We start from the raw sequence: 26,571 nt of genomic DNA, 5'->3' as shown, positions 1-26,571 counted from the left end.
CCCCCCCCCCCAGAAACGGGGCGCTCAGGGCTTTATGACATCACCCCTTCCACGCCAGCTTGGATGCGGATGTCCTAGGCTGAATTCTGCCTCCCCGTGACCTCCACGCCCTGCCACTAATGGGAACCTGCTGGCTCTCTTGCCCCGCAAAAGACAGCTCTGTGGAGGTTTCTGGTAGAATGGTGGAGGTTCCCTTCTGGTTTACTTTACAAAATCTGACCTCCCGAACCTCCAAGTAGGACCACAGCTTGCCAAGGAAGGTGGCTGGAATCACAGCTGAAACCCTCCAGGTAGTCTGTCCACCTCAGCCAGCCCAGAGGAAGGGATTTCCCTTGTAGGGGAATTCTGGGGGCGGGGGTCACAGATACCCCTCTACCCCCATCCCTCTCCTTGTCTGGGGCATCCCCTTCTCTTCAGAGGCTTTAGGCTTCTGGCTTGCTTGCTTGTCTCTTGCAGAACTAGCCAGAAGGAAGAAGGTCCTCGAATGCAGAGGCCACGGAGCTGGGCAAAGAACAAATGGTCAGAGTGTCCAGCCATGCCCACAGCTGTTTACTGGATCCCTATTGTGTGCTAGGTTTTGTGGTGGAGACATGGGCCACCAGGATAACCTGGTCCTGGCTTTAGGGGGAGATGGCAGTATCCATTAAGTTAGAATTCAGAGCCAAAACTGCTACTGTGGAAGGGGGTGTGGCCACCCAGACTGGAGGGTCCGGAAGGCTTCTCAGAGGAAGTGGCCTCTGGGCTGAGACCAGACAGATGAGTGGGGGTTTGGCTAAGTGAAGGAGGGAGGGTGAGCATGTTCCTGGGGAGGGAAGGGCAAGTGCACTGGTGCAAGGGGACGCAATGAATGCACGGGGAGTGGGGGAGGAGCCCTGGCCCCGCTGAGGAACTGCGTTCCTGCCTGCGTCTCTCCGTCTCTCCGGAGCAGCGCCAGCCTGACCCCTGGCTCTCCCACTGTCGCCGCCCGGCCCCTGGGCCACCGTGCGCACTTGGCCGGACCGCCGGCCGGATGGGCAGCGCGCGTTCCGGGGGCGGCCGGGCTCGCGCTGCTCCCCGGTCCCGGGCCCGGGCAGCAGGAATTAAGCAGGCCGCCGAGCCCGAGCGCGTCCTTATCTCGGGGAGACAGTTGTTGGGAATCACTTTGACTGAGTGGTTTTGTCTCCCCGCATTTTCCACTGTCAGGCGGCCTCGGGCCATGGATCAAAGGCGCGGCGGCAGCGGCGGCAGAGCGCGGGGAGGGGAGGGCTGGCGCTCGGATCCGGCCGATCCCTCGCCGCCCCCCCGGCCCCCCCAGACTCAGCACCCCCTCTCCCAGCCAGGAACCGCACCCAGCCCCCGCCAGGAGCCTCAGCCTCTCCCACCCAGGGTCGTGAGCCTGCGAGGTCCGAGAGGGGAGGTTGGGAAAGGAGAAATGGGGGGTTGGGGGGGCGGGGCCTGGAGACACAGGGGAATGAGAGAAGGAGTGGAGGAGAATGAGAGATTAGGAGAAAGAGAATGGAGAGCAGGACTGGATTTGCGGAGAGAGAGGAGGAGGGAGGAAAGGGGTCTGAGAGCAGCCTGGATGCAAGTCGGGTGAGGGACAGGGGGCAGGGAGGGCTGGGGTGCTGGAGCAAGAAGTGGGGGAAGCAGAGAAATGGGAAGCAGAGGGAAGCGTCCAGGAGAAACCCCAGGTTCATTTCCCATCAGCTAGGACCAAGAGAAAGTTCTGGGCTGAAGGATGGGGATGGGACGTGGAGGCAAGACTGGCTGGAGATGGAAAGGGGGGGGAGCATGACTCCCTGGGCTGGGGATGTGGGAGCGGGGGCGGGGTGGGGTCTGTCATCCTAAAGAAAGTGCTGTCCTTCATCACCCACAAGGAAACAGGTGCTGAGTGCAAGTGACTGGCTGAGGCCGCACAGGAATGGGGATGGCACTCAGGCTTGACCTTCCAAAGTCGCCAGCGGTGCCTGGGAGACACTGGTCTGGATCTCAGATGCTCCCAGGAGCCCCAGGGGAGGATGTTCTCTGCCGGTTTCCTCTCCATCAGCCATTATCCTGCAGCCTAACTCCCCAGGATGGCTCAGAACACCTGTCCCCACTCCCAAAAGTGTTGGAGAAAAGTTCACAGCTGGGGAGAGGGCCAGGAGAGAGGAGGGGCTGCTGGGGAGGGTCCACAGAGAGGGGAACCCTGGGGCTGAGGTTGGGGCAGGGCAGATGCCTAGACAAGGAAGCAGGAAGGAGCAGGGGAACTTCAGGGCACCGGGGGAACATTATTTCTGCAACAGGATGTCTGGGGCCTGGCCCTGCCCCAACTCACTGTGTGGCCTTGGAGCCCCATCTGCAAATAGCTACCCCGAAGTGTGCCAGATGCCAACACGCTTTGCAGATCTCAATGTGCTCATTCCTCGGACCACTCTATTAGATGGGAAAAACCGCTAGCCCCAACTGACAGCAGGGGAAACTGAGGCAGAGCAGAATCTCCTTGAACTCACGCAGGTAGGAAGTGACAGTGCTAGAGACTGGGACCAGGCGCAGGGACCCCAAGAGCCCACGTTCTCTTGCCTCTTAGGGTACAGGGAATAGCGGCAAGGAAAACTGACCAGCAAGTGGGAAACAGACCATTCTCATGACATGTGCCGGATGAGAGCATGGTCTCTGGGGCCGGACGGGCAGGGTTCAAGTCCCCGGCTTGCCACTTGTTAGTGATTTGTCTCAGGCAAATGATTTAAACTGCTTGGTTTCTCTGCCCCCCACCCCATTGGGGAGGCCCTCCCCCTCCAAAGGAGATGGTGCAAAAAGATTAAATGAGCTGATCCCACGTGAGGGGCTTAGCACAGCATCTGGCCTATGTAAGTGCTCTGGAAAAGGAACAGTTCTTTTTACCTAGTATTGTCTAGTAATACAAGCACTTTCAATACAGCAGTAAAATGTGACAAATAAATGCACAGGGAAAGCACAACTAACCCACCGTGAGGGGGTGAGCAAAGGTCCTGGAAGGTGGCCATGTCTTAAGGAATAAGCGGGAGCAGTTTAGAGATGACAGGGTAGGGGAGGAGGAGTCCCAGCAGAGAGACACAGCAGAGAGACACAGGAGGAGTCCCGGCGGGCACAACATCCTAGGGGAAGGGGACGGTGTGACTCTTTGGAGATCCTCCCTCCCAGTACCCGCTGCATGTCCTAGCTGGGGAACTGCCCGGCCTACCAGGTCCAGTCACTGGCCATCCTGGCGGCCTCCTTCCCGCTGGGGACCCCAGGGAATGGCCTGGAGTCACTCGGCGCATCTGCCTGCTGTATTAATTGCTAATCTCCCTCATTTTCTTCCCCTCTATCTGCTGGGACTGTCTCATTCCAAGCCCCCGTGCTAATCACAAAGAAGGACAAATCCCCTATCTGCATTCTTTCCCACCCAACCAGGCAGCTTTGGGAGGCTAAAGCGAAGGCCTGCTGGGAAGCCCAGAAGGCCCAGGCTGGGGCCCCACGAGGGTGAGGAGGGGGTACAGGACACAGAGGAGGGCCAGCCCCTGCCCACAGATCTAGGGGCTGTGACTCACAGGCTCGTACAAAGAACCCACAGAAATCACAGACTCTGAGCGGGAAGGTTCCTTACTAGCAGCCGGTCCATCTTTTCATTGCACAGATGGGGAAACTGAGGCTCAGAGGGGAAGCATCTCCCAAAGTGGGTGAGAAACAGAGCTGGCAGGGAGTTCAGATCTCCTGAATTTCCAGTTGAAAACTGGCTAAGCCAGACCTCTGGTCCCAGAAAAGAAATGGCCAAAGTGAAGGAGGGATAAGGCTCATTCAGTTTCTAATCAGAGCAGGGAGAAGCAGAGAGGAGGAAACTGTCACTTATTAATCTCTTACTATATGCCCAGGATGGTACTAGGTGTTTCCCATGAACAAGGCCTCATTATTGCTCATAATCCCGCAGGGTGAGCAGTATCGGCCTCATCTAATAGTGGAGGAAACCAAGGCTTGGAGAGCTCATGTAACTTGTCTGTGGTCACAAAGCAAGGAAGCAGGAAGCTGGTGTCTGAACCCCGGGATGTACGATTATTCCACTTGCCCATGACACATCTGCACTAGACACGGGTTTCGTACTTGCCCTGTGATTTGCTGTTGTCCGGCCAGAACCAGCCTCCTACCCCTTCCCTAAATATTGTCTCCCCTGAAATATAATTGGTTAGAGAGAGAAAGCCATGTCGTTTCTTTTTTGAGCCTCCCTATAAGCTGTGTTAGTAACAAGGAGCTAGGGAAATGAACTTTAAGGGAATCGTAGGTAATGACATTCAAGTACAAACCAAATGATCAGTTGCCTCAAAACCCTTTTGGGAACAGAGCAGAGCATGTGATCAGGTTTCAGAGGCTTAGGGGCTCACCAGTGGTGGTTGGAGGCCTACTGTGTACCAGACGCTGGGGTCTGTGCAGTGCCAAAATGAATTATCAGCCACTGGGTGCTAAGGCCTCGCCTACTAAAGAGCACGTCCCTGCCATCCAGGCTCCCCTTCTCCCCTTGCTTGAGCACCCGGTCTCACTCTGCCTGTGGTAAGATCACACCCCTAGCTTCTCAAGGTGCAAGGTCCAGATTGCCGCACCTGTTTTGGTGGTGGGCGAAAAAAACGGCCCAGAGCAGCCCTGACAGAGGGCAGCCCTTGACCTACATCTCTTTTCCAGACTCAGAGACGTGGACTCCAGATGCTGTCTTCCCAGAATCCCACCCAGTCCTCTAAGGAAGGAGAAAGGGCCAGGGGTGACCCTCCTACTTCTTCCTCGATGATAAAAAGACTCTAAAGTCACCCAGAAGCAATAAACCAGTCCCCCCAGTTCCTGGCATTTCCTGCACATAGGCATGACCTGACTTCCTCGACCGCAGTCTGGAAAGTTCCTGATCCCAGCCAGTCTTGCCTCCACAGCCCCTCTCCACCCAGGAAAAAGGGGTGAGAAAGGCAGAGAAATAAACAGGGGTCTGTTTTCACAGGAGATGAGGCTCTGTCCGGGCCTCTCCCTGTGGGCTGGAGCTGAGCCTTTGATTGACGGGAGCAGGTGGTTTTGTTTGGCGAGGAGCTGCCGGGCGGGGGTGGCCGCGGTGGGGGATAACTCAGCTTTTCCCACTGAGGTGGGTTAACTGTGGACAAAGGCAAAGCTGGTTGTGAGAGCAGGATCTTGTCAGGGTCTGTCCCTCTAGGGGCTGGCTGGGCTCAAGGAAGCCCAGGGCCCCACGGCTGATTCTATGAGCCCCAGGACTCACCCCTGCCCTAGGGCTGGCCTGGCTAGGAGTCAAGGGGAAAGGACACTTGGAGTGTGGGGTCACCTGATGAGCTGAGCCCATACTACCCACCGCCCCCGCCTGGCGCCTCGATCAGGGCTCGGAAGAGAGGCTGGCAGATGTGGATGTAGCAGAGGGGTGTCTGGGAGCTGGACTAGCACTGGATACGAAGAAAGCAAGCTGGGGAGGGCCGATGCTGCCCAATGGCATTTGGCTTTAAGGCTAAGATACTCTGGCCACAGACTGTAGCCCTTCCCACAGCTGACCCCTGACCCCATTACTGTTGGTCACCATGAGAAATGGGTATGTGGGTTGGGTGGGGTGACTCAGCTCCTCTGTAATCCTGGGGAGAACCACTCAGAGGCAGAGCCATGTCCTTCCAACCTGAGCCAGTCACCCTTTCCATCCTTGCTCATCCTTTCCAGGGACTTGAGGCGGGAGAGCGGAGATAGCCTTTCCCTGTGTTTTCTGCAGAAGAGGGTGCTTCCCGCATCCAGCATCCTCTCTTCCCAGGACTGGGGTCAGGGGGACATACTACCCTGTCCTGGCCTGGAAGCCGAATCAGGCATTTTCCAACTAATGGAAGGGAGGGTAGAAGACAGAGGAGAGAAGGGAAGGAGGAAAGAGATGGAAGGGAGTAAGGCAGAGTTGGAGGCCAAGATACAGTTGCGGAGGCGGGGCTGGGGATGGAGGGATGGAGAGAGGATTTAGAATTTATTAAGCACCTGCTATGTACCAGGCATTTTACTCAAATTCTCCCTTTATCCTCATGGCGCCCCCTGAGAGGTGGGATTATCACTCCCATTCTCAGATGAAAAAAATGAAGCCCAGAGAGGTTAAGCAAGCTGCTTTAGGGCCACACAGCAACTCACTAAATGGCTGAACCAGAACTCCACCCCAGAGCTGCTTGACGACAATGGGCCATGCAGTGTCTTGCCCATCTCTTCCTCCTACTGGGTGGCGGGGGGGGGGGGCGGGCTGTGGGAGAGATCCCCGGGGAGAGGGCAAGCCTGGAAGAGATCTTGAGAAGGCACGGGGAAGGAAGCTGGAGGCAGAAGAGGCGCCCAGAAGGGAGGAGAAGGAAGGGCTGGGCGGGGCGCAGAGGCGCGCTCACTCCTCACTCGGCTGGGGGCTGGGGTTAAAGCCCCATGTTCCTACAACCCACTAAGCTGGAGAAATGAATTCTGATCCCTCCAAAACCCAACCTTGGAAAATGTGCGAAAGAAGGGTCTCCTTTCAGGGGAGCAGGAAATCCTCCACACCTCCTCCCGATGCCCCGGTAATGCCAGGATGTCCCCAATCTGCTTTGAGGAATGGAGAGATTAAGAATAATAAAAAAATTGCAATAAAATACGTGTGAAGGAGGGGGTAATTGTGGACAAACGCAGCATTCAAATTCATTTTTCAGCTCTTTTACACACCATTTCAATCTTATTTTCTGCTTGTTAATGAGATCTTGTTGCCTGGGCTAGGCAAAACCTTCCAATATCAGGACGTAATTGCACATAATTTTCTCTCCTACCAGTGATTTGCATCAGTTTTTTAAAAATTCTGGGCTATTTAACACCCCACCATCCCCCTCCCGTCTTCCTGCCTACAAATCTCCCACTCCCTCCTCCTTCCTCGTCCCTGGTCCAGCAAGACTCATTTTAAATGCTTATTATAAACGCAGTGTCGCCAATAAAGAGAGAGAGAAAAAAAAAACACAAGGAGGAAGTGATAGGAGAAAGAGGCACAGGGAGTTTCTAGAGCCCACCACATGAGGGGCACAGCTCAGTTCCCCAGAGCCAGTGGTCGTATTCCGCTGAGGGTCACCGCAAGGCACAGTGCGTGGTCCTGGCTCTGCCACTCAGAGGCTCTGTGGCCTTCAGCAAGTTGCTGAACCTCTCTGAACCTGTTTCTCCAGGCAGAGGGTTTCTGCAGAGTTTCAGTGACTTCCTAGAGCCAGAGCGCTTCCCTGGGATCTGGCTCTCTATAGGTATACGGCTCCCCTGGGGCCCTCGCAGGATGCCAGGAGGGTCATCTGTTATGGTGAGGCAATCGGATACCCCTTTCATAAAGAAATTAAAATAAAGCCTTGAGCTTTATTCCTATCTGTTTTAGGAGGAAGGGAAAGCTTAGCATTTGTGGATTCGGACTCTGAACCTGACCATGCCCCGTGGGTGCCAACCTCAGCTTCACCAGATGGGGTGCAGGACGTACCTGGGGGGGAGCAGCAGATAGAACAGAACAGCTAGCCCGGTGGGCTCTGGAGGCAGACCCTTCCCATCCCAGCTCTGCCACTTTCCAGAACCTACCACAGAGCCTGGCACATGGAAGGTGCATGGATGGATGATGGATGGATGGATGGCCCCAGACAAGTTGGTTTTCTCATCTATAATCTGAAAGTCACGAGATCTGGCCAAGACTCCGTTAGGGAAAGTGGTTATAGAGTTTATCTCCGTCCCAGCCAGCCCACCAGGAGCATCTACTCCACGTTAGCTGTCGCCGTAATTATGCTGGGCAAAAGAGGGAAAGGAGAGGAGAACATCAAGGAGCCCAAAAGGACAAAAAGACTTGCTGTATGGTGATTGTGGCCATGTGAGAACCACACACTTAGAGTATGTTTCGTGAGTTCAGCGTGGGAAAAGGTAAATATGTAAATCCCTTTTACAGGTTCCTTCCCCTTAAGCTCCAGAAAGGAGCAAAGGACACGATGAATGTGGAGCGAGATGAGCGGAGGTGGCAAGGAAGAAACACCCCCTTTCTGGGAGGCAGTGGCAGGAGCCCTTGGCTGGGGGTTTGGGGTTCTGGGGGCCTGGAGCAATTCTCTCTCCCTGTCTGGGCCTCAGTTTGCACTTCCAACTCTGACAGAATCTGCATCTAAAAAGCTGGGGTGTGGGGGAGCTCAAGCCAAGGATGCCCTATTCATAGATAAAACTCTATCCATAGATGCCCTAGGGCAACGGTAGAAGCCAGGGCTATCCCAGAGAGCTCCCAGTTTGAGGGGACCCTGAAGAAGCTCCCAGCACAAGGCACCCTGCCATAGCCTTCAGCCAAACAACAGAACTGCACTCCTGATTCTTTCCTCGGGACTCTGGATGGTGAGCAGCCGGGAATGACTTTTTGAGCCTGTGTCCCCTCAAACTGGGAGCTCTCTGGGAGAGCCCTGGCTTCTATCGTTGCCCTAGGGCATCTAAGGATAGAATTTTTTCCATTTCAGACTGTGAGCTCCTGCGGATGAGAGCGAAGTCCTTCCTCTCTCAGGCCAGGGATCCCTCAGGGCAGGAGCCGTGTCTCCCCCATCATACTGGGGGATTCCTAAGGGCAGGTATCCTAAGGGACCTATACACAGGTGTCCCCTTTGTATCCCTGCCCACTTCCCCATCAGCGTGCCCTATCACAGCAGACATCAGATTGCTCGCTGTTGTTCACGTTCATGCCACAAAAGGTTCCTCTTGCCCTAAGCTGTCCCAGGCTGTTTTTTATCTAAGAGCCGTTTCCAAGGACCTCAGCCTAGGGGGTCTGCGAATCCTAGTTCCCTACGTCTCGTGGGCAGTACACTGACCCTCGAACAACATGGGTTTGAATGTGTGGGGACACTTCATACGCTCTGCCCTGGACCCCGCCTCTCACATAACGAACAGTTACGGGGTGCCTCCTCTGTGCCAGGCACTGTTCTAGACGCTGTATTTCAATGACTACAGCACAGCCCCGCTGCAAAAGTATTTTCTCTTCCTCATGCTTTTCTTCTTTTTTTTCTTATGGTTTTCGTTCTTATTTTTTTTTAAAGATTTTATTTATGTATTTGACAGGGAGAGAGAGATCACAAGTAGACAGAGAGGCGGGCAGGGGGGAGGGGGAAGCAGGCTACCTGCTGAGCAGAGAGCCCGGATGCGGGCTTGATCCCAGGATCCTGAGATCATGACCTGAGCTGAAGGCAGAGGCTTAACCCACTGAGCCACGCAGATGCCCCTCTTATGGTTGTCTTATGGCAACATCTCTAGCTCACTTTCTCGTAAGAATACAGTATAAAAGAAAAATAGAACCTACAAAACATGTATCCGTGCCCTATTTATCTTCTCACTAAGGCTTCAGGGCAATGACAGGCTATTAGTAAAGTTTTGGGGGGAGTCAAAACTTGGACGTGGATTTTCAGCTGTGTGTGGGGGGGTGGGCACCTCTCATCCCCACATCGTTCAAGGGTCAACTGCTTTGGTTTTCCTTGTACCTCTTCAAAAAGACTCCATGCGCAAAGCTGGGGACGTCTGTGTGCTGAGCACTGAGTCGCTGATCTCGTAAAGCTGGGCTTTGGGGCGGGGCTACGAGGGAACCAAGCCTCATTGGTGTCTGAAGTTCTCAGAAAGCCTCTGCCCATGTGACTCAACTCTGTCCCTTGGCCCCTAACCTGAGGTCTTGGCCTCAGTCTTCTCATCCAAGACATGGGTTGAATGAGCTTTCCCCTCTGTCTCCATGGAGCAGAAGGGGAGAGGATTTCTTGCTGCCAGCCAGTCTCCAAAAAAGAGGGTAAGCGTTTACATTTCTGAGGTTACAGGGTAGTGTCAATTCTGATCTCAGGCTCCAGAAAGGAGGGCAGAATCCTGGTTTTGCTGCCCAAGTAGTGAGGGTAGAGGAAACACTCAGAACAAGGTGCGGATCACAGGGGCTCGAAAGTTTAGCTGCCCTTGCCAAAGCGGTATCAGATACATTGCGTGAACTTGCGGTTTTATTATGTATTGTCTGTCTGTCCTGTTAGACCGCCAGCTGCATGAGGGCGGGAGGTCTCCATCTCTGACGTGCACTGATTTATCCCCAGGGCCTAGAACAGTGCCTGGCACATGACAGGCACTCCGTAAGTCTTTGTTCTCTGACAGCCAGGGTGCAGGGTCCAAGGCAGAGCTGAATCAATGGTTTTTCCATGGGATTCTGCTGGGCAGGTCTCTCTGTGGAGTCTCCGAGGTCGGACAGTCCCTACTTCCCAGGCTGGGTCTGAGACAAAGACCCAGGTCGGGCCCCGGGAAGGGGGGCTTCTCCAGGCAGCAGCGCACCAGCCAGTGTGATGAGCACATGCTCAGCAGAGCCCCAAGTTCATTCCCCAAAAGAATCCCTTTGGGCTTTTGTAAGCACAAGGACCGAGGCCACCTGCGGTCTGGGAGGAGAGGAAGTCCCATCCCAGACGCAGCCCACCCCATCCCTCTTGACCACATGAGCTCTGGACAACTACCCTGCTTTTGGAGGGAGGGGAATGAGACCTTAGGAAGTAGATCTGTCCTGGTGGAGAGCGCCCGCCCGCCCGCACCCCTCCCGAGACAGCGGCGACTGGCAGTTGGCCCGCTCAGAGGGAGGAGGGGCCGTCCCGGGACTCACAAATACCAGGAGCTCTTGTACAGACCCAGAAACACCCCCAGCGGCCCCCTTCCTCCGGAAGCGGTCGAAGCTTAACCCCGGCCATTCACATGGGCAGAAGCACACACAGCCTGCCCTCCTGTCCCCACCCCGTGCAACCCCTTTCCCTGCTGGCAGCTGTTCACCTCCTGGTCCCCTCTGCCCCCGTCAGACCCGCCATCTGTCTTCACACCTTTGGTGGGAACCTCTGAGCAAGTCTCTGGAGTTGGGCCGATCCATCATGTCCTCAGAGCCTCTCCGCCTGAAGTGGGGAGTGGGGGAGCCTCCCAAGCAAGGGTCTCTGGGAGGAGAGGCGAGGGTCCAGCTCAGGCAGGGAGAAGGTCAGGCTACTGGCTGCTTATAGTAATGGCGATTCCCCTCCCCTTCCCTCTCTCCTTTTATCCTCCTTCCCTGAGGCTTGTTTCTGGGCTCACACAGCTCCTGAGACGTCCTTACTCTTTATCCCGTCCCTGAGCCAAGCTCCAGAAGCCAGGGGCCCTTTATTTGCTTGTCTGTCCTCTGCCCTGTAACAAAACTGTGCTTTGGGGAGAAACCTCAGCCCACGCTGAAACAGTGGGTTGCAAGTCGGCAAGACGGTGCCCTAGACTCTGGGCTATGCCCGGCCAACGGGTCCCTGGTCCCCATTCATGAAGTGAGAAGGCTGGTCCATATAATCTGATCGTCCTTCTTCGGACTTCTGAGTGATGCTCCTGTGACCTGTCTCATACCGTGAGGCCAGGCCTGGACCGCATCCTCAGTCTCCATGGCCACGGTCATCCAGCCAGCTCTTGGGTCCTGTCCTGTCTGTCTCTTGACTCTCTGGAAGGTTAGCTCAGCCAGTGTGTGCTCAGTACTGAAGCCATGGCCTTGAACCTCAAAGACACCAGCTACAGTCCAGCAGGTAAACATTCTGGTCTGCAGGCTGCATCATCCCCGCCCCATAATGTGGGCTCCAACAGGAAGTGGTGCATCACCGTTAGGAGCTCTGCAAGGAGCTGGTCAAGTCCCCCAGGGCTCAGCTCTGCCCTGGACCTGGGCTACGTGCGTTATGCCTGTCCGCTCACAGCTTCCTCAACAACCCTATGACATGGATGCTAGTGTCATCCCCATTTCATGGATGGGAAAAATCAAGACAGAGAGAGGTGAAGGAATCTCACCCATAAATAAACAATGACACAACAATGCAGTCAGCTGTCAACCACACTCACTAACAGAGGCAAACAGGGATGAACCCAAACCGGGCAGAAAACGAACATTCTTGCAAAGGTCTTAGACCAAGGGTTGGCAATGGGTTTTCTGTAAGGGCCAGAGAGCAAACGCTATTTGCTTTGTGGGCCAGGTGGTCTGTTTCAAAATTTCTCAGCTCTGGTGTTATAGCCCCCAAAGCAGCCATAAATACGTAAATAAATGGACATGGCTATGTGCCAATAAAACTTTATTGACAAAAACCAGAAACTAGATGGATTTGGCCAGGGGGCTGGAGCTGACCTTCCCTTTGGCCCCCTTTTTTCTTCACGTAACAGGTTTCTCACGCTAATTGAATCATCTTGGCGATGGGGGTTGGCAAGAGGACTACTAATGTTTTTTGGTCCCTATTTTGTGCCAGGCTGGGTGCTAAGGCTTTGGCCAGTTAGATGCTAAGTTCAGAAAACACCCTTCTTAGGAGGTCAGCAACACCTGGTTTAATCACTCTTTAGTTCCATGGGGGACCAACCGAGGCTCAGCCATGCTAACTTCCCAACACCCTGAGCAGTGGAGATGGGATTTAACCCCCTGCAAGACTCCAGCTTTCCTACCCGAAGCACAACTGTTCAGAAAAGCTCACGCCATGTGTGTCCCCATAGTCATGAGGGAGGCGACTCAGAAGGCGGGAGGAAGGGTGAAACCAACCTTGGATTTAATTCTTTCCTCCTTGGGTATTTGAGAGCCTGCTGTAGCCCCAGAAAAGAACTCTCAAGGTCACGTGTATCACCACGTCCTGCTCCCCAGACCCACCAGTCACTGCCATCAGCCTCAACCCTGTCTTTCTGACTTGATCTAAGGGCGGCCCCATGACTTCTGACAGCAGGGGTAGGCACTGAAGGACTTCACCAGCAACCCATTGGACGTGAAAGAATGAGCTCCAAGACCCCATGGGGACCCCATGGAGCCCTATGGGAGACCCCATGAGGTTCCCAGTCTAGAACCTTAGCTGTGTTTCTCACTACCGATCGGATGCTGCCTCTCACTCACAGGTCACTCCTGGGGAAAGGCAAGAGATGGAGCCCAGGACGGCATCCAGGACCTGGTTCTAGAACAAAGTGCGAACCATGGTCAGCATCCCATAGGAAATGGTACAAGGCTTCCACCCACACACTGTGTGAAAATACCCGACTTTTATGGACCGAGCAGCCATGAGGTGGGTGGAGGGCTGGTTTCATAAGCTCTGGGGGGCTGTCAGGCCAGGAGCGCATCTATAATGTGGTCTCTGTGTGCTGCTGGTGGCCAGAGCCCTTTCTCCGCAGCCGCCTGCTGGGTCACCCGGACCTGCGGCTTGAAGAACATGAACCCAGGGCGAAGGATCCCCGAACACTGCCCCGTGAAGGTGGAAGGAGCATCTCCACTTCCCACTGTAGCTCTCTCCAAGGTACCCAAGAGCCCGCCATTTCCCGGGCACCAGTCTGGTGAGGCCACCTACCTGGGGAGACAGGCCGTTGCTGACGGGGTTCATGTGGTTGGAGGACGCTGCCGGGTTCATGAAGCTGTCGGAGTAGCTGGAGAAGCTGTGGCGGGCTCCGTAGGCAGAGCTGGTGTCGGCGGCTGCTGCGGCAGCGGCCAGCCCCCCCTGGTGCATAGTGGACGGTGGGAGTGGCTGCGGCCGGTGCACGGTGCTGCCCCCATCTGCAGAGAAACCCAGAAGACGGCCTGAGCCAGGGGCCCCAGCCCAGGGATGGTGGGCGTCCCAGCACAGGGAAAGAAGCACCTGCTTGGAAAACAAGCCAGAAGCCTCCTCCTCCCAGTGCCCACCCAGCAGAGGGAGGGGGTCACCTACTCTCACTACTCAGGATGGGACAAGCTGGCTCCTGGGCTGGCCACGAGGGACTAGCGAAATCTGGACAGACAGCTAAGCAACATTCCACGTAACTCCAAGGCAACTGTGAACCAGCCATGTTGCTCAGTGTTTGGCACACAGTAGGTGCTCAATAAATGTCATCTGGACTCAGAGTCACACCTTGCTGGGGATTCTGTTAATCTATGCAGGCCTGTCCTGATAGCATTTTGTGAGCACCAACCACTTGCCAAGTGCCATTACGAGCACTGGCTAAGGGTATGAAGCAAGAATACGATTCCCATTTTACAGGTGAAGAAACTGAGGCTTGGAGGGGTTGGGGCATTTGTGCAAGGTGATAAGGCTAGTGAGTGGTGGGCCCAGGGTTTGAGCTGCTGTTTCTGTTCCTGGCTGTGGGTTGCTGTTCTGCTTTGCCAGGGTTCCTCCACGCAGCCTTCCAGAGGACGGGACAATCCTCCATTTTTCATCAAGAATCATAGGGAAGGTCCCCTGCCTCCTGGGCTTCCAGAACTCCAGCCTGCCAGCCCTTTAAGAAGGAGCCACGGGGACTTCATGAGTCCGACGTCAAGTAGTGGGACTGCTAATGTGTGCTGGGTGGGGAAGAGGGTTGGGGTGGGGGGCAGAATGGAGGGAAGGTCTTGGGAGGGAGGGTAACCTTGTATGTCACTTCTACATTTTAATACGACTGCAGGAGAGGCACATGACTTTACAGTTTGAGAAGCTCTGTGCTAAAAGTGTGTGGGAAGGCTATGTTGTGCCCTCACCTGGATGCTCTGTGGTCTGTGGGCAGAACCAAGAAGTTCAAGGGCAAGACCTTTTTGTGTGTGTGTCCTAATAGTCTATCCATATGCAAATAGACAAATGGTCATTTAAAAAAATTAGCCCTGGGGCACCTGGGTGGCTCAGTTGGTTGAGCATCTGAATTGGGCTCAGGTCATGATCTTAGGGTCCTGGGATCGAGACTTGCATCCAGCCCTGCTTTGAGCCCCGTGTTGGGCTCTGTGTTCATCGGGGAGACTGCTTCTTCCTCCGCCCCTCCCCCACTCATTCTCTCTCTCTCTCTCTCTCTCTCACATAAATAAAATCTTTAAAAATTAGCCCTTATGATTCCTTCTTGGTTAAGGAAGGGAGGAACGTGGGGGCGGGGTGAAAGGGTGTGGTTGGGGTACCCTAATAAGCTTGCACACTCACCTTGAGAGATGGTGGTAGTGGGGTAGGTGGAGTCCGGCAGTTGGTAGGGGGGCAGCGTGGGCATGCCGGTGGGCGGGAAGCCCCCGGGCAGAAGGTGGTTGAACGCTGCCAGCTGGTTGGCTCCTGCCTGCTTACGCCAGCGGGCGCGGCGGTTACTGAACCAGACCTGGGGGGTGGAGAGCGGAGAGTGGAGAGCCCTCAGCCCGGCTCTGAGTGGAGAGCTGAGCCACAGCTAGAACTGGTCGCCGAGCCATCACCCTCTGTCCAACCAGGATCCTCCTCTGTGGGAGGAGATACCCAGCTTCCTGCAGCTCGGGACAGCAGGCAGAGCCCTCCCGTGGGCATGATCCCATCCTGTCCTCACCACCAGCGAGGGGAGTATCATTGCTATCCCCATTTTACAGATGAGCAAACAGCGATGCAGAGACAGCAGGTGACTCCTCCACGTGAAAGGGTGAGCAGGACGCACAGCCAGGTCTGGGGGGACTCTGGGTGCAGTGTTCCTTCCATTGTAGCGGCTCCTGTCCTAAAGGACATCTGTGGGGGACCACCCTCGTTCTAACACATGCTGCCCCCACCTCCTCCAGGAAGCCCCATGTCAGGAACCTGCCTGAATGAGACCCACTGTCCAGAGACAGATTCAAGAACCAGTCCTTTGTCCAGAGCCAAGTGGCTTGGCTTTGCTAAATTCTGTTTACCCAGCACAGGCCCCCTTGATCTGGAAAACCCACCTCACACAGACAAAGGCATTCATTAGGCATCCGTGGAAAAATAACACATTTGAGGCTTCCTCTGCTCCAAGCCCTGGGCTGGTGTTTCACGTCTGTCCATACAGAGACCCATGAGATACATCCCTTTAGTCCCATTTCATGGAAGGGGAAACTGAGGCTCACAGAGGTCAAATACTTTGCCCAAGGCCACACAGTTCGCTGTAACGAAGCTGAGGTTCAAACTTAAATCAGTCTGACTTTCTAAACTCCCCTGTCTGGATTTGCAATGAGTTCTGGGCCCAAAAAGGGGAATGAGTGTGGGACCCAAGGGCTGCTTTGCGAGGCGGGGGGTTCTTTTCCACCCATGGGCTTTTCACATGTTGTTCCCTCTAACCGAGACCCTCTCCCGCCACCGACTCCTCCACCAGCAGGATCAGTGGCAACGCCTCCTCCTCTCTGATTCCCTAATCACCGCATCTGAGGCAAGTTCAGGCAGGTCCTGCCTCCTCGCCAGAGGCCCCCAGCTTCCTCGTGAGCTCCCCCCACACACGTGCTTAGTCTACATATTTGTTTCTGCTATGCTTCTCTTTGTCTCCCCCTCCGGTTCTAGCCCCATGGGCAGAGGCCACACCCTCCTTGCTCAACGATTATGGCTCCAGAGGTGCTCACGGAATACTTGTTGAACAAACGAACAAATGAACAAGGCTATAGAGACATGCTCTGGTGTGTCTTTGCCAGGGCTGGTGCCGTAAGTCTCAGTTGGGAGCCAACCGCTCCACCCAATGAAGACCTTGACCTGTCCTGGCATATGATCACTTAAGATCCCCTCCCCCAACTGGTAGACCATGTCTGCAGACACGGGGGAGGGCAGTCTCAGCTGGATGGTGGGGAGCAGAGTGCTTATGTGCCCCTGGTGTCTTTCGTTTTCTGGATCCTTCTGGAGGAGAGGAGCTCTGCTTAACTTTCCGAGACAGATGAACAGAAAAGCTGCCTCTGATGCGTTGAAGACGCGCAGAGAAAGGAGAGGAGGTGGTCAGATCAGAAGTGAAAAATGGGCTTTGGATCAAAATTAAGGTCCCGGCTTCTTCCCACTCCCCAGGGGGCTCCTGGTGGGATGGATGCCAACTGTTGGACGGAGGAGCTTCTGAACTGGTGAAAGGGGGCAGTGTCTCCTCGCTCCCTGCTTCTGGGAGAGGGGGAGGGGCTCCTGTTTGTTTCCATTCTGTGTTTCCCAAAGGGTGTGCCTCCTAGCACCCCATGCGGGAGGACTATCCCAGACAGCAGACCTTAAAGAGCCCTGAACCGCTCTGCTCGTCCTCTAGGCCTTCCGGGTGTGTGGGAGACAAGGTGCTGCTCCCGTGTGGCACGCTGCCGCTGTCCCTTAGCTGGGGGTCACCCCTTCCTCGAATGAAGAATACTGAAGGAGGTTGGAAACGTCCTTCCCCTCCCGTCCTTCCGGGTCTTTTCCTTCTCCCTCCCTCCTTCTCATCTCAAACCTTTGCTGGGACTCTGCTCCGTGCCAAGTGAGATGCTAAAGATGGAGAGCAGAACGGGACACTCGCAGCCTTCCTTCAAGCTGCCCTCTGCCTGGGCACGTGACAGACAAGGCAAAGAATGCCTGTTTCCCAGGGCAGTAAGCTCAGGGGACATACAGGTGCTGGGAGGAGGTGTGAGGATGGGCTTCTGACTTCACCTCTCAGAATCTGGGAGGACTTCCTGGAGGAGATGACACGCCCTTTGCTGTCAATTCTCTCACCTCTTCTTCCTCTATTGTTCTGTTTCCCCTGGAATGCCTCCATCCTGGCAGGCACCTCCCTCCTCACAAAGTATAACAGGATGATTAAGAGCAGGGACTCTAGAGCCCGACAGCCTCGGCTTGATTCCTGCCTCTAACTCCTAGCTAAGATGGGCAAATTCCCTTATCCCTCTGTGCCTTTGCTTCTTTGTGCCTAACACTGGCAATCCCCTCCGGTGGTTCTGGACCTCCAATGAGTTCACACTGGCCAAGTGCTTAGAACAACATGGGCAACTATCATCCTTCTAGAAAAGCCTCTGATGGCTAAGCTGAGGGAGCTCTTAGCCAGCAACTGGGGCGGGTGGCCCATTCACAGGAGGGGAGCGGAGGCTCTGGGAGGGACAGGGGTAGCCCCAGCACCCACCCAAAATCCCCAATCAGCGCTGCGTTCTTTGAGAGCAGAGGCCGAGTTTTGGTAACCATTTTTGATCCTTCTCTCAATACCTCGCCCTGGGAGCAGGACACTGTGGGAAGCAGCTTTTATGGAGCTGAATATTCCATCTGGTCCTTCTCTGGATGGAGCACAGGAGAAAAGAACGGGACAGGCGGACCTGGGTTCAAGTCCCAGCACTGGTGCTTCGTAACTGTGTCTTTAGGACATTTCTGCCCTCTGCTAAAGCTCAGATTTCTCACCTGGAAAGGGAGTGACTGACCATACCGACCTTCTAGGATTACAGGGAGGGTGCTAAGGATGACGTAGGTGGAACACATCGTCCCTAGCTCAGAAGAAGGGCACGATAAACACGATCTACTCTTAGGGAAAGATGCAGTCACCGTGGCTCATCAGTGAGTCCTTCTAGTGCTTCTAAAATGGGATTCCATTCAGGGTGGCTCTGTTTCTGGAGGAAATACACAGGCTCAGAGATCCTTGCACTCGGGACAAAGTGGATTTGTTTACCTCCAAGGAAGATGCATGGTTGGCCCCCAGCTGTTTAAAAATGAAGATTCTTCCAGAGGAAGTTACTGGTCCCCAGGCATGTGTCCTCCTGCCTGACCCCCTTTCCCACACTTCCTGGTGGCTTGCTGCCCGCCGGCGAGACAGGGGTGTCTCCCCCAGACATCACAGATGCCAAGTGACACCTGCAGGCTTCAAAAGCCCGCTGGAGCAGAGCCCGAGGGAGGGAACGTAGCTGGGTTACTAGAACCCCGCCTGACATGTGTTCCTGTTTCCTTGTTTCCTGGGCTACAGCTCCGTGACAGTAGAGATTTCTGTCTGCTCGGTCCCCGGCGCCTAGACCAGCGTCCTGCGTGGGATAGGTGCTCCGTTAAGTGAGTGCCAGAGGAAGGCACCGGGAGTTCCCATGGTGGCCAGGATTGGCACCACCGAGAACAGGTGCAGCTTAATGAGAATGTACCCCGCCTATGGCGCTTCTGTGTGCCAGGCACTTCTTCACTTTGAGTGTGTGTTTTTCTCATGTGTAAACACTGAACCCTTAGAATAAGGGGGGCTATTAATGTCACCTCCACTTTGCAGATGTGGAAACTAAGGCTGGAGGGATGCGTGCTGGAGCTGGACCTCACACCTCAGCATCTGGCTCTGAGCCTGCTCTGACCGGCTCTACCCTCCCACCACCTCACTGGGGCCACTGAGATGACATGTCTCAGGACTGCAAAATCCCAGAACCACAGACTCTTAGAAACAGAGACCCGAGACCCCAAAACCATAGACTCGGCGCAGTGCTCAGGAGGCTTTGAGCTCCCTGTCCGACTACCCACAGCAGGAGCACTCTCACCAGGCTTTCTGATCCACTGGACGTTGTACTTTGGCTTGAATGCTTCCAGTAATGGGGATCTCATCACCTCACAAGGCAGCTCTGATTGTCAGTAAATAAGGATCTTAGAACTTTAAGGAGCTTTAGTGATCATTTAGTTCCTTGCCTTTATTTATAGATGGGAAACTAAGTCTCAGGGAAACTGATCGGTTGAAGGTAATTCAGCTGATTAGAGTCAGAGACCAATGCAAACCCAGGCCTGTGGCTCCCAGTCCCACCCCTCAGGGGCCTCTTAGCTGCCTCTTCCAAATCTCTTCTCCAGGCCAAATGTTCTATCATTCATCTCCTGGTTTTTCAGGAGTCAATCTTTGTTTGTCCTTTTAAAACCCAACATATATGGACCTCTGCCCTGCTGGGATTAAGCTAAGTTCTCAGGCTAAAATTGGGAAGACTCGCTGCCTTGGGGGAGCCCAAAGGATGGCAGAGGAGTCGGCATGAGCAAATGAGCAAGACGTCTGCCTTGGCTCCCTCGCTACACATTTGCTTGGGCTCTGCCTGCTCCCCTTATTCCCAGCCCCCCTCCGTCCTTGGACCTTGAGTGACACCTGTTTCTGGGTCCCCTGGGCCAATAAAAGCACGGCCCTGACAGCCAGGAAATTTTACAAGGCGCAGTCAGGCTTCAAGGTGGTGGGAAGCAGCCGCAGCCGCCAGACGTGGGAATGAGAAAGCACCCAGGAATGTGCCCAGGAGAACAGCTGCAGGAGGATCAGAGCCGGGGGAGGGAGGCCGGGAGCCCAGGGCAGGCTCAGATATCAGCCTGCAGAGCAGGGGCGGGAATGAGACGAGCTGGCTGCTGCCGCCTGCTCCCTTCCCCTGGGGGTCTCCCTCAAAGGCAGCCACGGACCCCCCCACTCCAGGAGTGGGGGCAGGGAGGGTGGAGAGAGGTACACTGGCTCCTGGAGAGCCTACATACCAGCTTGCTTCTAGAACTTTCCCTACTGCTTTCAAATCCTAGGCTCTGAGTCAACCTCTTCCTTCCCCATAGAAAGAACTTGGGCTTTGGAATCCAGCAGGACTGAGTTCCGGGCCCAGTTCTGTGTCCCTGGGCATGCCTCTTCTCCGAGCCTCTTTCCGCCCCTGTGGCCTGCCCAGAGGTGCCATGCCTGACAAGGCGGTCTGAAGTTCTGCCAGGTCTAAGAGAAGGCTCAAAGTGGGTGCCCAGCAAAGGCTGCTTGCGCTCGGCTGGGAGTCCCTCGTGAACGGTTTGGGGGGCCCTCCTACAGACCCGTCTCCCTCGCTTGCAGAGAAGATGGGCCAGGAATGGGTTCCCTCAGGAGATGCTCAACGGGACCCTCTGTCTTCCTCCCTGACCTGGGGACAGGAGACTGCTCCCTCCCCTGCTGCCGGCCAGGAGGCAGGCTCGGCTCCTTCTCCACCTCCCCCGCCCCCAGCCCCACTGATGAGGAACCGCACACTCGTGGGCGTGGAGGGAGTGTTCGAGGTCTGCCCATCCTCCCTCTGATGCTGCTAACCCACCAGGAACGTGCCTGCTCCGTGTGCTTGCATGCTGCCTATACCCGGAAGCTCTTTACCTATCTTAAGAAGCTAGGCCTCTCAGCAATTTCCCTCCTAGTCACTTCCTCCCCTCATCTGAGATCTGGAGCCGTTTATGCATCCCGAGCCCTCTCTTCTGGCCCTTCCCTGGAGGGCTGAGCACAATCCAGCAGGCCTCACTGCACGTCCTGGCTTCCCCAAGGCTGCCCACCCCGTGCTCAGTGAGTCAAGCAGTACTTACTGCCCGTTTACTCCGCATCACGTGCCAGTGGCTTTCCTCATCTACACAGTCCCTGGACCACCCGCTGGAGAGCCCTCTGGGGGCCCACTCAACCCTGGGATGCGGGCCACCTCCATCTTCTCCTTCTGCCAGCTTCAGTATGCCCGCAGGGCAAACACCCACGGCCCCGCCTCACCTGCACACGTGCCTCCGTCAGCTTGGTCCTCTGCGCCAGCTCCTCGCGGGTGTAGATGTCCGGGTAGTGGGTCCTCTCGAAGGCCTTCTCCAGCTCCTCCAGCTGCTCAGCCGTGAACGTGGTCCGACTACGGCGCTGCTTGCGTTTCAGAGGGAGGTCGGGTTCTGACTCCACGTCCGAGCCCTCGTCCAGCCGGTTCCCTGCAGCCAGGTGGGAGGGAAGGAGAGGGAGCGGGCCTAGTGAGGCGGAGGGGCACGTTGTGCCTGCCTTCCCACCCACTGTCTTGCTGACCGTCAGATCGCTCCTGAGCTCAGGAAGCGTGTTTCCCACGGCACTGCTCACCAGAGTGAATGGGGGACGCAACCTCCATGCCCAGCCTCAGGGGACTGGCTACATATTTTATGGCATGACTGGTCTTGCTTTTAAATCCCCTATAGTTGGGTACTTTGGTTAGTTCCACTGACATGGAAGGATGGCCACGACATAGGACTCAGTGTAGTTCCATGATGAAATACATTTGCTGAAATTTCCTACAACTATATTCTCCAAGATGAGAGAATTTTGCTGTGAACTGTATCTCCATACACCTAACTTGAAGAAAAAGGCAGGGTAGGGGCGCCTGGGTGGCTCAGTGGGTTGAGCCTCTGCTTTCGGCTCAGGTCGTGGTCTCAGGGTCCTGGGATCGAGCCCTGTGTTGGCCTCTCTGCTCAGCGAGAAGCCTGCTTCTCCCTCTCTCTCTGCCTGCCTCTCTGCCTACTTGTGATCTCTCTCTGTCAAATAAATAAATAAAATCTTAAGAAACAAAACAAAAACCCCTAGGGCTAGGAGGAAGGCCAGAAGAAGGGGAGGGAGGGAGACAGAGAGCACGTGCATGTGCTAAGAGCTGGAAGCCCAGAAGCTTAGATTCTAGACCTGATTCAACCCCTAAATCCCCAGAACCATGACCCCAGGAGGGTTACCTTCCCTCCTTGGGCATCAGTTTCCCTGCTTATAATATGAAGGGTTTGGACTTTGACTTCTACACAAAAGCCCTTCCTGGGGTGTTTCAGGATCTGTGAGTAAACTTCCAGGCTGGAAAAGGAGACCTTACCTGACAACCTTGGCTGTGGCCATGGCCCCAACCCGATAGTCCCCTCCACCCCCCCTGGAGTCTGGGGTGGGTGAAGATCATTGCTTCCTGTGCAGAGAGAGCCCAGGAGTCTGGAGCCAGCTTACTTCTCAGCCCTAGATGGGGCTATCAGACCAGGTGCCAGACCAATGAGGTTGCAGGAATGGTTTGATCAAGCTCCTTGGCATCAGAGCTGAAGACACCCTGGGGACTGAACTGGCTTCCCGAGCCCACTGATCCTGTGCCTCGTATCCATCTTGGTCCAGCAGAGGGGATGCTAGCAAGGAATAGCCTAGCCGGGGCTCTAGAGCTGTACCCTCTGTGGCCCCCGGGGGAATGTGGGGAGCACATAGTAGGGCCAGGAGAAAAGACCAAGGAAGGGAGAGGGAAAGAGAAAGCAGGTTGTCAGAGATTATCTTCCTCCCATTCCTGCTTTCTCTCTCTTTCCTCTTTGCCTTCAGTTTCTCTCCCCTTCCCCTCCCATCTCCTTCTCTGGAGATGTACTGTCATTCACCAGAGCATCAACAGAGCACCTGCTAGGTGGTGCCCCCCACCCCGGCCTGGGTACACTGTGCTCACAGCACTCAGTCTGAGTCAATCATGTGATTACACTGTACAGATGGGAGAAACTGAGTCACATAATCTCTCAGGAAGTGTCCACACCTGTTCTTGTTCAACTCCTTTAACGGTCTGTTATACAATCAGGTCTAGGCATCTCCCACAAGGGACAGCCTCTTCTTCCCTCCCCCAAACACCTAATACAGCTTCTTAGATGTTAGGGATGGGACAGACATTCTAGGTCACGGTAAGAGTATTTGCCAAGGCCTGGCGTGGCAAATGGCACGATGGGCAACGTTGTCATAGGGCTGCATCCAGAGCTCGGATGGCATCTGGGCTTGAGTAATGCCCTTCCGTCCCAGGTCTCCTTCCCTCTGTCCTACTGTCTTGCTCATTGGGCAGTCATCCCTGCTTTTTCTTGGCCACTGCCAGGCTGTCCCTGATTGTGATGCCACAGGACAAAGGAGACAAAAGCAAGGAGCCCTCCCTTCATCATTGCCTACACTGTCCCCAAAGGCAGAGACCTGGGGTCAGATCCAACCCCCTCATCTCCCCATTCCCGGCTGCCCAGCTTCCCATCATTGAGAGGAGACCAAGCTGGAACAGCTGGCATCCTGGGGCACCTTCCCCAGCACATCTGGGGCTCAGAGCCAAAGACAACTATTCCCAAGGATTTGATCCTGAAATTCACTGCATAACCCAGAGGGGCATGGGGAGGGGGTCCCATGGGCAGTATGGACACAAAGCACATTCACTGAACAGAGGATCTGGGGGTGGGCTGTGGCGGAGCAGCCTCCTGGCCAGCAGCAGTTCCTGCCCTCTGCCCCAAACAGCTGTGAGATGGAAAGATCCCAGAGAGGGGTGGGACAGAGCTCATGCAGGTGTGGGGAGAGCCCCCAAGACAGAGGGATATAGCGAGGGACCCGCTCTCTGGGTTCCTGGATCCTGTCCCTGCTCAGGGATGTGGGGAGTCCAACACAGCACAAGGATAAAACTGCCCCACCTCCCAACCTTATGGGGGAACCTCTGTCTTAGGAAGTTCCCAGTCTGATGGAGGAGGTATCACCCCCCACACACACACAACCCATTTTGGGAATTTCCCAGTCTGATAGAGGAAACACGGCTTCCATAAGTATCGGGGCCAGGACAGGCACGGAACACAAGACAGTTGCCGGACTTTGGAGAGCCTCTGAGAATGAAATGGATGAGGGACAGGAAGGGTGACAGGAGCTGTTGGGTTTGTCAAAGCTTAAAAGTGGGCAAGAATGAGGTCTGCTCAGGGCCGAGCCCAGCCCAAGACTAGGTTGCTGGAAGTAGAGAGAAAATCACGAGGGACCATCCCTTCCAGCTTCTACCTCAGCCACTGCCCCTCTTCCCAAGCCTGCTGGCACTCAAAGCCACTGATTCTAGAAGCCTCTGCGATACCAGTGAGGTCCCACCACGTGGGCAGATAAGCCCATCACTCTACCCGCCTCTCTGGCCAGCTCTCGGCATCCTTAAAAGACCAAGCCAGACCAACTCACACCTCCTACCTTGAATCGTGAGCTCCCTCTGCTTGAAACGCCTCACCCCCTCCACTGGGCTTCCTCTGGCTCATGCAGCAGAACCCAGTTCATGGGAGGTCTCCCCCAGCAAGGCTTCCTGAGCGTGTCCACGTTGGTCTCTGGGCCCCTTCATGGGCTCTCAAGGCTCATCAGGGGACTCCGAACCTGCCTGTTTCTGGGTCTCTAGGTCCCATCGGACTGGGAGATCCCCAAATGGAGCAGACACTGTGCCTAGCACACAGCAGGCGCTCAGTAAAAGCCTTCTTAGATGAATAGGGCTTGGCAGAACAATTACAAAATGCCTTTTGAACTCGGACACACAGCAACAGTCATCACCCAATGTGTATGCAGCACCCTACAGTTCACAAGGTCTGTCCCTGTTCTGCTGCAGTCTCTCCCAATAACCCCAGAGGACCGAGCAGACACTATTAGCCCCATTTTACAGATGATCAGTGAAGTCCTGGGGTGGTGGGGCTGGGAAGAAAACCCAGGACTCAGGACTCCCAGCCCAGCGAAAGTCCCCTTTGCCGCGGAATACTCCCAGGTGGTGGAAAATTCCATTTCTGAGCGGTGGGGGGGGGGACGAGGGGGCCCCAGGTGGCTTGTTCTCCATCCCCATCCCCAAACTTCTCCTGCTCTCCCCCTGGCCAGAGGAAGACACTTGAAAGGAGATGGAACTCTACCAGCTTCTCAGAGGGCAGGAAGCTGCGGATCCCAGTCCTCCTAGATCTGAGGGAGACAGCGGTGGCCTTGAGGTTTGGGGTCCTTCTCTGAGTGCAGCCCCCACCCCCACCCAGCGACGCCCTCCCACCCGGGCTCCGGCGATCCCCCTCCTTGCTGCCTCCAAACCCAGTCTTTATTACAGTTTAACATAGGCCCGGCTTGAGCTGCGGCAGAGAAACGAATCACATAATAGTTGATATGCGTTTTAATCAAGTAATTCGGGCAGAGCCGAGAGCTGGCGAGTGTGGGCCTGGCGTCCCTGAATACCAAACAGGCCTGGGCGCAGGTCTCGGAAAATGGAAAAGTCATTTACAGCTCAGCTGGGGGCCCAGAGAGCTGGGGCCAGGGCGGGAGCCCTCCCGGCCCCTCCGCAGAACCACTCAGCTGTAACCAGTGCCTGCGGGAGCTGGGCCCCACACAAGGGCTGGAAGCTGGGATCCCAAGCTCGGTGGTGTTGGGGGGGGGACAGAGAGGCCGGGCTTGGAGCCCGCATGGAAGCTCCCTGGAGGCTAGCCCCTCCTGTCCACCACCTCTGCCTGCACTTCTCTTGGGTACCCACCTCAGCACCGCCACCCCGGTGTCCAGATCGAAGACCTGGTACTCTGCCCTAGTACCCTCTCCCTCCCACTTAGTGCCTCCCAGGCAGCCAGCCCAGCACCAAAGCAGGGGTGGGGGAGGGGTACGGGACTCAGAATCCCTGTGGGCTCCAAACCTCCCACCTATAGCTGTATCCCCAGCCCTGGCTCATTATGCCCTCTCCTCTCTCCCTGGACTCCAGCAACCATCTCCTGCTCTGGAAACCACAGGCCTTTGCACAGACTGTACCCTCTGCTTGGAGCGCCCTCCCAGTGCCCCCCTAGGCCTGCCGTTGGCCACTGTCTGGGCCAAAGTGAGCGGACATCTCAGAGCACAGGCTCCTGAAGCAGTTGGCCTGGATGTAAATCATGGATAATATTAGAGACCCCCCCCATGCCCACCTTGTTTGCTTTGCCTTTTTCCACACCACATATCACAATCACATGGGCTAACTCTTCTATTTTTTTGCCCCTCCCCCCATCGTCTGGGCCATCACTAGAACTCCATGAAAATGGGTGGTTTCATCTTTGTTGTTCACTGATAAGTCTCCAATGTTTGACACAAAGTGAATGACCAAATAAATATCTGTTGAATGAATGAACAAATGAATGAATGAATGAATGAATGAGAGGATACTGAGGCACATGAAACAGTACCAGGGACAGCAGTGCTCAAGAAATGTGAGCTTCTGTTGATCCTCACCCTTTTCGATTAGCTTGGGATCTCTCTTCTAGGAAGCCTTCCTAGGTCACCCCCCCACCTGTTTCAGAGGCGCCCACCTCTGTGCTGTCATTGCTGGGGCTCAAACTGTCCACACTTGGTTCACTTCAGTCCTGCCCTCTGGGAGGGCTCCTGGGGGTTGAGAGGCACTGACGAGGTGGGGATTTCTGTCTGACTCTACAGCAACTGAGTCAATGGCCCAGCTTCACTCTCCCAACTCAAGGAAAGGAGAGGCAAGGTGGAACTCTCACTTTATTACAACCTAAACCTGACAAACCTTTTCTTTCTCTGGGAAGTCCCTATCCATCC

General features: G+C 55.3%; 1 protein-coding gene across 2 annotated transcripts in view; it reads right to left on the bottom strand.

Annotated features, from left to right (window-relative positions):
• The window catches only part of PAX7 (paired box 7), a 95,295-nt gene that overhangs the window by 23,858 nt on the left and 44,866 nt on the right, over window positions 1-26,571 (bottom strand). For both annotated transcript variants that reach the window (XM_032864056.1, XM_032864057.1), the window contains exons 5-7: window positions 21,034-21,233; window positions 14,847-15,012; window positions 13,284-13,486 (exon numbers count right to left, since the gene is read on the bottom strand). In XM_032864056.1, the coding sequence (XP_032719947.1) occupies window positions 13,284-13,486; window positions 14,847-15,012; window positions 21,034-21,233 (569 nt within the window). The remainder of the gene's footprint in view (window positions 1-13,283; window positions 13,487-14,846; window positions 15,013-21,033; window positions 21,234-26,571) is intronic.

Source organism: Lontra canadensis, unplaced genomic scaffold (genome assembly GCF_010015895.1).
Source record: "Lontra canadensis isolate GAN:19392208 unplaced genomic scaffold, GSC_riverotter_1.0 scaffold25, whole genome shotgun sequence".
Taxonomy (NCBI): Eukaryota; Metazoa; Chordata; class Mammalia; order Carnivora; family Mustelidae; genus Lontra; species Lontra canadensis.
This window is presented reverse-complemented; position numbering and strand designations above follow the sequence as displayed.